At 45.6% G+C, this 13,880-nt stretch overlaps 1 protein-coding gene across 5 annotated transcripts in view; it reads right to left on the reverse strand.

The window, feature by feature from the left end:
* Positions 1-5,102: 5,102 nt before the first annotated feature.
* LOC139369004 (transcription factor E3-like) overlaps positions 5,103-13,880 on the reverse strand; it is a 50,158-nt gene continuing 41,380 nt past the window's right edge. For 3 of the 5 annotated variants that reach the window (XM_071108564.1, XM_071108566.1, XM_071108567.1), the window contains exon 10: positions 5,103-6,554. In XM_071108564.1, coding sequence (XP_070964665.1) covers positions 6,096-6,554 — 459 coding nt within the window. In that variant the 3' untranslated portion in view covers positions 5,103-6,095. The remainder of the gene's footprint in view (positions 6,555-13,880) is intronic. The other 2 variants (XM_071108563.1, XM_071108565.1) reach the window with 1 other exon arrangement.

Below are 13,880 nucleotides of genomic sequence, written 5' to 3' on the forward strand. Positions count from 1 at the left end.
TAGGCCAGTATCCCTGTGGAACGCTTTCAACACCTTGTGGAGTCAACATAGGCCAGTATCCCTGTGGAACGCCTTCAACACCTTGTGGAGTCAACATGGGCCAGTATCCCTGTGGAACGCTTTCAACACCTTGTGGAGTCAACATGGGCCAGTATCCCTGTGGAACGCCTTCAACACCTTGTAGAGTCAACATAGGCCAGTATCCCTGTGGAACGCCTTCAACACCTTGTGGAGTCAACATAGGCCAGTATCCCTGTGGAACGCTTTCAACACCTTGTGGAGTCAACATGGGCCAGTATCCCTGTGGAACGCTTTCAACACCTTGTGGAGTCAACATGGGCCAGTATCCCTGTGGAACGCTTTCAACACCTTGTGGTCCATACCCTGATGCACTGAGGCTGTTCTGAGGGCAAAAGGGGGTACAAAGCAATGTTCGGAAGGTGTTCTTAATGTTTGGTATACTCAGTGTATATCTCAGCCAAATCTTCCATAGTTTGCTACTGAGTGTTTGCCAGTAGGATGTGGAGAGGGAAAACATGGACTATGTTTCAAATGACACCCAATTCCTCATAAAGCCTGAAATCCAGAACTTGTTTTGTGCCCAAATTAATAAATAGGCATGACAAGGAGTGTTAAGGAGAGGAATGTTAGCTCAAAACTGACTGGATTTCTCCAGGCTAATTCCCCACAGGGCTCTGGTCTAAAGTAGGGCACGATAAAGGGCCCTATAAATGGGTGCCATTTGGGACGTATCCATGCAGTCATATTCTCACAAAAGAGCTGCAAGACTGTATTGAGCTGCTAGCCAATCACTGAACAGTAAAAGTGACCAGGAACTGACTACTGCTGAATGGCTATTGGCTTCTGCATTGCTCTACCAGAGGAGATAGAAAACTGTATTTTAGACTATCAGACAGAATCCCCTCAGTTAAAATGAGCAACATTTACGCATGATACACACACACACCCCCAGTCACATATATTTAAAAGAGAAAATGATAAAAAGTATATATTTCATTTTAAAAAATTAAGGCCAAATATATGCAATGTTTTTACATAATATATGGCATATAATGTGTACACGACACAGAAAATAACATTATGCTATATATACCATTTATATTTACATAAATAAAGTAAACACAGTACAGATTTAATATGCATATGGCAGAACCTAAACTGCAGTTATAAAACACATCATTCCCTAATGCTTTATCCATATACTGTATCTTACAGGGCTGTGATGATAAGTGACTTCACTCAATTCTACTCAACCACCTGCAGGTATATTGCTTTTCTATGAAAATAAATGACAGAGTAAAGTGTGCACAGTAGTCAGTGGCCATCCAGCCCGTGGGTTATATATATATATATATATATATATATATATATATATATATATATATATATTACTCCAGACTGAACCCATAGTGAAACCATAGAGTTAGATAGATGACTCATCTCTGCATCTGTGTCATTCCGGGTTATATCTATCAAGAGTTCTCTAACTCTATGGGTGAAACGCAGCATATATGAGGTTGGGAAACAGGCTAAATAAACAAAACATAAAACAATGTCAAGTATCTGTCATAGTATGAATGAATGTAAAAGATGCAAAAATGAAACATAAGAATAGGAAGCATAGAAGTAGTGCACATAGAACAGATCTACCGCGTCTTAGACTTGCTTTCAATGATAGTGACAGATCTATTACTCACATTTCTACAGAGGAGGCAGGAACACAGAGGAGGCAGGAACACAGAGGAGGCAGGAACACAGAGGAGGCAGGAACACAGAGGAGGCGGGAACACAGAGGAGGCGGGAACACAGAGGAGGCGGGAACACAGAGGAGGCAGGAACACAGAGTGGCAGGAACACAGAGGAGGCAGGAACACAGAGGAGGCAGGAACACAGAGGAGGCGGGAACACAGAGGAGGCGGGAACACAGAGGAGGCGGGAACACAGAGGAGGCGGGAACACAGAGTGGCAGGAACACAGAGGAGGCAGGAACACAGAGGAGGCAGGAACACAGAGGAGGCAGGAACACAGAGGAGGCAGGAACACAGAGGAGGCAGGAACACAGAGGAGGCAGGAACACAGAGTGGCAGGAACACAGAGTGGCAGGAACATAGAGTGGCAGGAACATAGAGTGATAAAACCTTGTAGATTAAAGTTGAGAGCCACTCTGAAACGTTCTTGCTATTGAGGACTATAGAACAATGTGCCGACAAAACACATTATTGTAACTGTTTAGTCTACTCTACGGCTGGCGGCTCAGCCTAGTTTTCCTGAGTGAGTCTTGACACACTTTAATAGCATACCAACACACAACGTTCAACTGGATTATACAACATGTTTACCAACAAAAGGTCATTATAAATGGCACCCTATGAGAGAATCCTGTTCATTTACTACAGCTCTGCGTTCAACACCATTGTCCCCTCCAAGCACTTTCCTCTGTAACTTGATCTGGGACTTCCTGACGAGTCGATCCCAGGTGGTGAGTGTAGGCAACATCATCTCCGCTATGCTGACTCTCAACATGGTGGGGGAGGCACAGGGGTGTGTGCTTAGTCCCCTCCTGTACTCCCTGTTCACCCACGACTGCGTGGCCACGCACGACTCCAACAATGAGTCAGCCTACAGGGAGGTCAGAGACCTGGCAATGTGGTGCCGGAAACAACAACCTCTCCCTGAATGTCAGTAAGACCAAGGAGCTGATTGTGGACTACAGGAAACAAGAACGCCCCCATCCACAGACAGGAAACAAGAACGCCCCCATCCACATCGACGGGGAACAAGAACGCACCCATCCACATCGACGGGGAACAAGAACGCCCTCATCCACATCGACGGGGAACAAGAACACCCTCATCCACATCGACAGGGAACAAGAACGCCCCCATCCACATCGACAGGGAACAAGAACGCCCCCATCCACATCGACGGGGAACAAGAACGCCCTCATCCACATCGAAAGGGAACAAGAACGCACCCATCCACATCGACGGGGCTGCAGTGGAGCAGGTAGTTAAGCTTCATATTCCTCGGTATCTAAATCACTAAAAATACTTAAAATGGTCCAAAACACACGCACAGTCATGAAGAAGGCGCGACAGTGCCTCTTCCCCTACGTGGTATGGCAATAGCACCGCCCTCGATCGCATGGCACTACAGAGGGTGGTGAGGACAGCGCAGTACATCACTGGGGCCCAGCTCCCTGTCATCCAGGACCTCTATATCAGAAGGTGGTGAGGACAGCCCAGTACATCACTGGGGCCCAGCTCCCTGCCATCCAGAACCTCTATATCAGAGGGTGGTGAGGACAGCCCAGTACATCACTGGGGCCCAGCTCCCTGTCATCCAGGACCTCTATATCAGAGGGTGGTGAGGACAGCCCAGTACATCACTGGGACTAAGCTCCCTGACATCCAGGACCTCTATATCAGAGGGTAGTGCGGACAGCCCAGTACATCACTGGGGCCCAGCTCCCTGCCATCCAGGACCTCTATATCAGAGGGTGGTGAGGACAGCCCAGTACATCACTGGGACTAAGCTCCCTGCCATCCAGAACCTCTATATCAGAGGGTGGTGAGGACAGCCCAGTACATCACTGGGGCCCAGCTCCCTGCCATCCAGGACCTCTATATCAGAGGGTGGTGAGGACAGCCCAGTACATCACTGGGACTAAGCTCCCTGACATCCAGGACCTCTACATCAGACAGTTTGTCGTCAAAGACTTCAACCATCCAAGCCACAGACTATTGTTCTCTGCCGCCGCGGTGCATCAGGTCTGACAACAACAGGCTCTTGAACAGCTTCTATCCCCAAGCAATACGACTGATAAATAGCAACACTAAATAGCAACACTAAATAGCAACACTAAATAGCAACACGGATTGAGTTTACCCTTTTATTTCAGTCTCTATGCACAATGTCACAGGGCCCTGTTTAGTCTACACACTGTCACTCCAACACATAATATACATGTATAGTGACTCAACACACCCGCACTCACATACAAGCTGCCACTACTCTGTTTATCATATATCCTGTTGCCTAGTCACCTTCCCCCTATACATATCTACCTCCATCACTCCAGTATCCCTGTCTCCTTCCCCCTATACATATCTACCTCCATCACTCCAGTATCCCTGTCTCCTTACCCCTATACATATCTACCTCCATCACTCCAGTATCCCTGTCTCCTTCCCCCTATACATATCTACCTCCATCACTCCAGTATCCCTGTCTCCTTACCCCTATACATATCTACCTCCATCACTCCAGTATCCCTGTCACCTTCCCCCTATAAATATCTACCTCCATCACTCCAGTATCCCTGTCACCTTCCCCCTATACATATCTACCTCCATCACTCCAGTATCCCTGTCACCTTCCCCCTATACATATCTACCTCCATCACTCCAGTATCCCTGTCACCTTCCCCCTATATATATCTACCTCCATCACTCCAGTATCCCTGTCACCTTCCCCCTATAAATATCTACCTCCATCACTCCAGTATCCCTGTCACCTTCCCCCTATACATATCTACCTCCATCACTCCAGTATCCCTGTCACCTTCCCCCTATAAATATCTACCTCCATCACTCCAGTATCCCTGTCACCTTCCCCCTATACATATCTACCTCCATCACTCCAGTATCCCTGTCACCTTCCCCCTATACATATCTACCTCCATCACTCCAGTATCCCTGTCACCTTCCCCCTATACATATCTACCTCCATCACTCCAGTATCCCTGTCACCTTCCCCCTATATATATCTACCTCCATCACTCCAGTATCCCTGTCTCCTTCCCCCTATACATATCTACCTCCATCACTCCAGTATCCCTGTCACCTTCCCCCTATATATATCTACCTCCACCACTCCAGTATCCCTGTCTCCTTCCCCCTATACATATCTACCTCCATCACTAAAGTAACCCTGTCACCTTCTCCCTATATATATCTACCTCCATCACTCCAGTATCCCTGTCACCTTCTCCCTATACATATCTACCTCCATCACTAAAGTAACCCTGTCACCTTCTCCCTATATATATCTACCTCTATCACTCCAGTATCCCTGTCCCCTTCTCCCTATACATATCTACCTCCATCACTCCAGTATCCCTGTCACCTTCCCCCTATACATATCTACCTCCATCACTCCAGTATCCCTGTCACCTTCCCCCTATACATATCTACCTCCACCACTCCAGTATCCCTGTCACCTTCTCCCTATACATATCTACCTCCATCACTAAAGTAACCCTGTCACCTTCTCCCTATACATATCTACCTCCATCATAATTACTATTCACAGAACTATAAAATTAAAAACATAGTTTTGTATCTAAGTAACGTGTATCTTTACATGTAGTCTACAATTCATGTTGGATCTTTTAATGCTATAGAACAGCTCAATTCCATGTATCTATTCTTTTTCATTTATTTTTTAATTTTTTTTACACGCATGGAGATAAAATATTTGGAGTGCTGCAATTGATTCCGTCATCGCCACGGGGACCAGGAATTATTTCTACACATTCTAGTCTAGAATAAACTAAAATTAGGGTTGCAAAAATTCCCTTCAAATTTCCCCAAATTCCCATGTTTGTTTTCTTTTCTTAGAGAAATCCCAGTTGGAACAACCAGAAGACAATAAGCAGTAAATCCTGAACCCTCTCCTGCTGAATACCCTACCCCCCCCCCCCCCCCCAAAAGACTCCTGTAAATCTGAAAGGATGGGAGGATTGATATACACACTCTGGTATGATTCTAGGGTTTAGTCTAGGGTGTAGGGTCTAGGAGTTGGTTTGGGACTCAGCTCCAGTCACAGGTCTTCCTCCATGCTGATTATGTTCCTGCCTAGCAGTGTAGGGTCTAGGGTGTAAGGGCTATGGATTAGGATCTAGAGTCCCTTTATATCAGTCACAGGTCTTCCTTCATGCTGAATCTGTTCCTCCCTAGAAGTGTAGGGTCTAGGAGTTGGTTTGGGACTCAACCTAGTCACAGGTCTTCCTTCATGCTGAATGTTTTCCTCCCTAACAGTGTAGGGGCTAGGGTGTCTAGGGTCTACATCAGTCACAAATCTTCCTCCATGCTGAAGCTGCTCCTGCGACTAGAGGTCTTGGAGACTCCCGGGGAGACGGAGGAGAGCAGGGGGTCTCTGCCCCCAACAGAGGACATCCCCAGTCCCCTGTCGTCCATCAGGATGTCCCCCAGACCCATGTCCGGCAGCAGGGAGGCGTGGAAGGCTGCGGCCGACGGGTCATCCAGGTCAGAGAAGCTCAGAGAGTCTAGATCCAAGGGGCTGCCCATTGTCATCAGACCAACCGGAGAGGCCGAGGGGGGTGGAGACAGGAAGGAGGGGGAGGCGGCCTGGAGGCCTTGGCCACCACTCAGGGAGAGGAGAGTCCTGGAGAGGGCGTCGCCCGTGCTGGGGTCCAGGGACTGTGATAGGCTTAGGTGTGAGGAGGAGCTGCCTTGGGAGGAAGAGGCTGGGGTGGAGAGGCCGTGGAGGCGGGCCTGCATCTCAAGCTCCTGCGGAGAGAAACAACAGACAACAATAGTCAACACTTAAACTATTGGCGTTAAGCCTAAGAACAGCCCTTAGGTATGATTATTAATGCACAGGGTCTCATGCCTTATTACCTTATTGCTTAATTATAGTACAGTAGAAATAGCAGAGGCCCTGGAACACTGCCCTGGGGGATGCCAGCGTTGATTGATTTTTCCCTAAGACAATTTAACAATTTTTCCCTAAGACTTCCTTGCTGTACACTGATTGACTTTGTCACACGAGGAAAATCTTTCTAGCTTGATTTCATAGCAGTAGGATTTGTCTGGTCTTCATCTCCTTAGCACCAACCCAACCCTCCCAGTCTCCCGACCCCGACCCTCCCAGTCTCCTGACCCCGACCCTCCCAGTCTCCCGACCCCGACCCTCCCAGTCTCCCGACCCCGTCCCTCCCAGTCTCCCGACCCCGTCCCTCCCAGTCTCCCGACCCCGTCCCTCCCAGTCTCCCGACCCCGTCCCTCCCAGTCTCCCGACCCCAACCCTGCCAGTCTCCCGACCCCAACCCTCCCAGTCTACCGACCCCAACCCTCCCAGTCTACCGACCCCAACCCTCCCAGTCTCCCGACCCCAACCCTCGCAGTCTCCCGACCCCGTCCCTCCCAGTCTCCCGACCCCGTCCCTCCCAGTCTCCCGACCCCGTCCCTCCCAGTCTCCCGACCCCGTCCCTCCCAGTCTCCCGACCCCAACCCTGCCAGTCTCCCGACCCCAACCCTCCCAGTCTACCGACCCCAACCCTCCCAGTCTACCGACCCCAACCCTCCCAGTCTCCCGACCCCAACCCTCGCAGTCTCCCGACCCCAACCCTCCCAGTCTCCAGACCCTAACCCTTCCCCCCCAGTCTAAAGACAACTAACCCTTCCCTGCCAGTCTCCAGACACCTAACCAACCCCACCAAGTCTCCCAAACCCTAACCCTTCCCTCCCAGTCTCCTGACCCTAACCCTTCCCTCCCAGTCTCCAGACCCTAACCCTTCCCTCCCAGTCTCCAGACACTAACCCTCCCTCCCTCCCAGTCTCCAGACCCTAACCCTTCCCCCCCAGTCTCCAGACCCTAACCCTTCCAGTCTACCGACCCCTAACAATTTCCCTCCCAGTCTCCCGACCCCTAACAATTTCCCTCCCAGTCTCCCGACCCCTAACCCTTCCCTCCCAGTCTCCCGACCACTAACCCTTCCCTCCCAATCTCCCGACCACTAACCCTTCCCTCCCAGTCTCCCGACCACTAACCCTTCCCTCCCAGTCTCCCGACCACTAACCCTTCCCTCCCAGTCTCCCGACCCCTAACCCTTCCCTCCCAGTCTTCCGACCCCTAACACTTCCCTCCCAGTCTCCCGACCACTAACCCTTCCCTCCCAGTCTCCCGACCCCTAACCCTTCCCTCCCAGTCTCCCGACCACTAACCCTTCCCTCCCAGTCTCCCGACCACTAACCCTTCCCTCCCAGTCTTCCGACCCCTAACCCTTCCCTCCCAGCCTCCCGACCCCTAACCCTTCCCTCCCAGCCTCCCGACCCCTAACCCTTCCCTCCCAGTCTCCCGACCACTAACCCTTCCCTCCCAGTCTTCCGACCTATAACCCTTCCCTCCCAGTCTCCCGACCAGAACACTTCCCTCCCAGTATACCTAGGTGTGAGTATTACTTGTATACGTAGCAGTAGGTTACTGTCAGTATTACCTGAATAGGTAGCAGTAGGTTACTGTCAGTATTACCTGTATAGGTAGCAGTAGGTTACTGTCAGTATTACCTGTATAGGTAGCAGTAGGTTACTGTCAGTATTACCTGTATAGGTATGTTACTGTCAGTGTTACCTGTATATGTAGCAGTAGGTTACTGTCAGTATTACCTGTATACGTAGCAGTAGGTTACTGTCAGTATTACCTGTATAGGTATGTTACTGTCAGTATTACCTGTATACGTAGGTTACTGTCAGTATTACCTGTATAGGTATGTTACTGTCAGTATTACCTGTATAGGTAGCAGTAGGTTACTGTCAGTATTACCTGTATAGGTAGCAGTAGGTTACTGTCAGTATTACCTGTATACGTAGCAGTATGTTACTGTCAGTGTTACCTGTATAGGTAGCAGTAGGTTACTGTCAGTATTACCTGTATAGGTAGCAGTAGGTTACTGTCAGTATTACCTGTATAGGTAGCAGTAGGTTACTGTCAGTGTTACCTGTATAGGTATGTTACTGTCAGTATTACCTGTATAGGTATGTTACTGTCAGTATTACCTGTATAGGTATGTTACTGTCAGTATTACCTGTATAGGTAGCAGTAGGTTACTGTCAGTATTACCTGTATACGTAGCAGTAGGTTACTGTCAGTATTACCTGTATAGGTATGTTACTGTCAGTATTACCTGTATAGGTAGCAGTATGTTACTGTCAGTATTACCTGTATAGGTAGCAGTAGGTTACTGTCAGTATTACCTGTATAGGTATGTTACTGTCAGTATTACCTGTATAGGTAGCAGTAGGTTACTGTCAGTATTACCTGTATAGGTAGCAGTAGGTTACTGTCAGTATTACCTGTATAGGTATGTTACTGTCAGTATTACCTGTATAGGTAGCAGTAGGTTACTGTCAGTATTACCTGTATAGGTAGCAGTAGGTTACTGTCAGTATTACCTGTATACGTAGGTTACTGTCAGTATTACCTGTATAGGTATGTTACTGTCAGTATTACCTGTATAGGTAGCAGTAGGTTACTGTCAGTATTACCTGTATAGGTAGCAGTAGGTTACTGTCAGTATTACCTGTATACGTAGCAGTAGGTTACTGTCAGTATTACCTGTATACGTAGCAGTAGGTTACTGTCAGTATTACCTGTATACGTAGCAGTAGGTTACTGTCAGTATTACCTGTATACGTAGCAGTAGGTTACTGTCAGTATTACCTGTATAGGTAGCAGTAGGTTACTGTCAGTATTACCTGTATACGTAGCAGTAGGTTACTGTCAGTATTACCTGTATAGGTAGCAGTAGGTTACTGTCAGTATTACCTGTATAGGTAGCAGTAGGTTACTGTCAGTATTACCTGTATAGGTAGCAGTAGGTTACTGTCAGGATTACCTGTATAGGTAGCAGTAGGTTACTGTCAGTATTACCTGTATAGGTAGCAGTAGGTTACTGTCAGTATTACCTGTATAGGTATGTTACTGTCAGTATTACCTGTATAGGTAGCAGTAGGTTACTGTCAGTATTACCTGTATAGGTAGCAGTATGTTACTGTCAGTATTACCTGTATAGGTAGCAGTAGGTTAATGTCAGTATTACCTGTATACGTAGCAGTAGGTTACTGTCAGTATTAACGGTATAGGTAGCAGTAGGTTACTGTCAGTATTACCTGTATAGGTAGCAGTAGGTTACTGTCAGTATTACCTGTATAGGTATGTTACTGTCAGTATTACCTGTATAGGTAGCAGTAGGTTACTGTCAGTATTACCTGTATAGGTAGCAGTATGTTACTGTCAGTATTACCTGTATAGGTAGCAGTAGGTTACTGTCAGTATTACCTGTATACGTAGCAGTAGGTTACTGTCAGTATTACCTGTATAGGTAGCAGTAGGTTACTGTCAGTATTACCTGTATAGGTAGCAGTAGGTTACTGTCAGTATTACCTGTATACGTAGCAGTAGGTTACTGTCAGTATTACCTGTATAGGTAGCAGTAGGTTACTGTCAGTATTACCTGTATAGGTAGCAGTAGGTTACTGTCAGTATTACCTGTATAGGTAGCAGTAGGCTACTGTCAGTATTACCTGTATACGTAGCAGTAGGTTACTGTCAGTATTACCTGTATAGGTAGCAGTAGGTTACTGTCAGTATTACCTGTATAGGTAGCAGTAGGTTACTGTCAGTATTACCTGTATAGGTAGCAGTAGGTTACTGTCAGTATTACCTGTATAGGTAGCAGTAGGTTACTGTCAGTTTTACCTGTATAGGTATGTTACTGTCAGTGTTACCTGTATAGGTAGCAGTAGGTTACTGTCAGTATTACCTGTATAGGTAGCAGTAGGTTACTGTCAGTATTACCTGTATAGGTAGCAGTAGGTTACTGTCAGTGTTACCTGTATAGGTATGTTACTGTCAGTATTACCTGTATAGGTATGTTACTGTCAGTATTACCTGTATAGGTATGTTACTGTCAGTATTACCTGTATAGGTAGCAGTAGGTTACTGTCAGTATTACCTGTATACGTAGCAGTAGGTTACTGTCAGTATTACCTGTATAGGTATGTTACTGTCAGTATTACCTGTATAGGTAGCAGTATGTTACTGTCAGTATTACCTGTATAGGTAGCAGTAGGTTACTGTCAGTATTACCTGTATAGGTATGTTACTGTCAGTATTACCTGTATAGGTAGCAGTAGGTTACTGTCAGTATTACCTGTATAGGTAGCAGTAGGTTACTGTCAGTATTACCTGTATAGGTATGTTACTGTCAGTATTACCTGTATAGGTAGCAGTAGGTTACTGTCAGTATTACCTGTATAGGTAGCAGTAGGTTACTGTCAGTATTACCTGTATACGTAGGTTACTGTCAGTATTACCTGTATAGGTATGTTACTGTCAGTATTACCTGTATAGGTAGCAGTAGGTTACTGTCAGTATTACCTGTATAGGTAGCAGTAGGTTACTGTCAGTATTACCTGTATACGTAGCAGTAGGTTACTGTCAGTATTACCTGTATACGTAGCAGTAGGTTACTGTCAGTATTACCTGTATACGTAGCAGTAGGTTACTGTCAGTATTACCTGTATACGTAGCAGTAGGTTACTGTCAGTATTACCTGTATAGGTAGCAGTAGGTTACTGTCAGTATTACCTGTATACGTAGCAGTAGGTTACTGTCAGTATTACCTGTATAGGTAGCAGTAGGTTACTGTCAGTATTACCTGTATAGGTAGCAGTAGGTTACTGTCAGTATTACCTGTATAGGTAGCAGTAGGTTACTGTCAGGATTACCTGTATAGGTAGCAGTAGGTTACTGTCAGTATTACCTGTATAGGTAGCAGTAGGTTACTGTCAGTATTACCTGTATAGGTATGTTACTGTCAGTATTACCTGTATAGGTAGCAGTAGGTTACTGTCAGTATTACCTGTATAGGTAGCAGTATGTTACTGTCAGTATTACCTGTATAGGTAGCAGTAGATTAATGTCAGTATTACCTGTATACGTAGCAGTAGGTTACTGTCAGTATTAACTGTATAGGTAGCAGTAGGTTACTGTCAGTATTACCTGTATAGGTAGCAGTAGGTTACTGTCAGTATTACCTGTATAGGTATGTTACTGTCAGTATTACCTGTATAGGTAGCAGTAGGTTACTGTCAGTATTACCTGTATAGGTAGCAGTATGTTACTGTCAGTATTACCTGTATAGGTAGCAGTAGGTTACTGTCAGTATTACCTGTATACGTAGCAGTAGGTTACTGTCAGTATTACCTGTATAGGTAGCAGTAGGTTACTGTCAGTATTACCTGTATAGGTAGCAGTAGGTTACTGTCAGTATTACCTGTATACGTAGCAGTAGGTTACTGTCAGTATTACCTGTATAGGTAGCAGTAGGTTACTGTCAGTATTACCTGTATAGGTATGTTACTGTCAGTATTACCTGTATAGGTAGCAGTAGGTTACTGTCAGTATTACCTGTATAGGTAGCAGTAGGCTACTGTCAGTATTACCTGTATACGTAGCAGTAGGTTACTGTCAGTATTACCTGTATAGGTAGCAGTAGGTTACTGTCAGTATTACCTGTATAGGTAGCAGTAGGTTACTGTCAGTGTTACCTGTATACGTAGCAGTAGGTTACTGTCAGTATTACCTGTATAGGTAGCAGTAGGTTACTGTCAGTATTACCTGTATAGGTAGCAGTAGGTTACTGTCAGTATTACCTGTATAGGTAGCAGTAGGTTACTGTCAGTATTACCTGTATAGGTAGCAGTAGGTTACTGTCAGTATTACCTGTATACGTAGGTTACTGTCAGTGTTACCTTTATAGGTAGGTTACTGTCAGTATTACCTGTATAGGTAGCAGTAGGTGACTGTCAGTATTACCTGTATAGGTAGCAGTAGGTTACTGTCAGTATTACCTGTATAGGTAGCAGTAGGTTACTGTCAGTATTACCTGTATAGGTAGCAGTAGGTTACTGTCAGTATTACCTGTATAGGTATGTTACTGTCAGTATTACCTGTATACGTAGCAGTAGGTTACTGTCAGTATTACCTGTATACGTAGGTTACTGTCAGTATTACCTGTATAGGTATGTTACTGTCAGTATTACCTGTATAGGTAGCAGTAGGTTACTGTCAGTATTACCTGTATAGGTAGCAGTAGGTTACTGTCAGTATTACCTGTATACGTAGCAGTAGGTTACTGTCAGTATTACCTGTATAGGTAGCAGTATGTTACTGTCATCGTTACCTGTATAGGTATGTTACTGTCAGTATTACCTGTATAGGTAGGCTACTGTCAGTATTACCTGTATAGGTATGTTACTGTCAGTATTACCTGTATAGGTAGCAGTAGGTTACTGTCAGTATTACCTGTATAGGTAGCAGTATGTTACTGTCAGTATTACCTGTATAGGTAGCAGTAGGTTACTGTCAGTATTACCTGTATACGTAGCAGTAGGTTACTGTCAGTATTACCTGTATAGGTAGCAGTAGGTTACTGTCAGTATTACCTGTATAGGTATGTTACTGTCAGTGTTACCTGTATAGGTAGCAGTAGGTTACTGTCAGTATTACCTGTATAGGTAGCCGTAGGTTACTGTCAGTATTACCTGTATAGGTAGCAGTAGGTTACTGTCAGTATTACCTGTATAGGTAGCAGTATGTTACTGTCAGTATTACCTGTATAGGTAGCAGTAGGTTACTGTCAGTATTACCTGTATAGGTAGCAGTAGGTTACTGTCAGTATTACCTGTATAGGTAGCAGTAGGTTACTGTCAGTATTACCTGTATAGGTAGCAGTAGGTTACTGTCAGTATTACCTGTATAGGTATGTTACTGTCAGTATTACCTGTATAGGTAGCAGTAGGTTACTGTCAGTATTACCTGTATAGGTAGCAGTATGTTACTGTCAGTATTACCTGTATAGGTAGCAGTAGGTTACTGTCAGTATTACCTGTATAGGTAGCAGTAGGTTACTGTCAGTTTCACCTGTATAGGTATGTTACTGTCAGTGTTACCTGTATAGGTAGGTTACTGTCAGTGTTACCTGTATAGGTAGGTTACTGTCAGTATTACCTGTATACGTAGCAGTAGGTTACTGTCAGTATTACCTGTAT

Source organism: Oncorhynchus clarkii, chromosome 16 (assembly GCF_045791955.1).
Source record: "Oncorhynchus clarkii lewisi isolate Uvic-CL-2024 chromosome 16, UVic_Ocla_1.0, whole genome shotgun sequence".
NCBI lineage: Eukaryota > Metazoa > Chordata > Actinopteri > Salmoniformes > Salmonidae > Oncorhynchus > Oncorhynchus clarkii.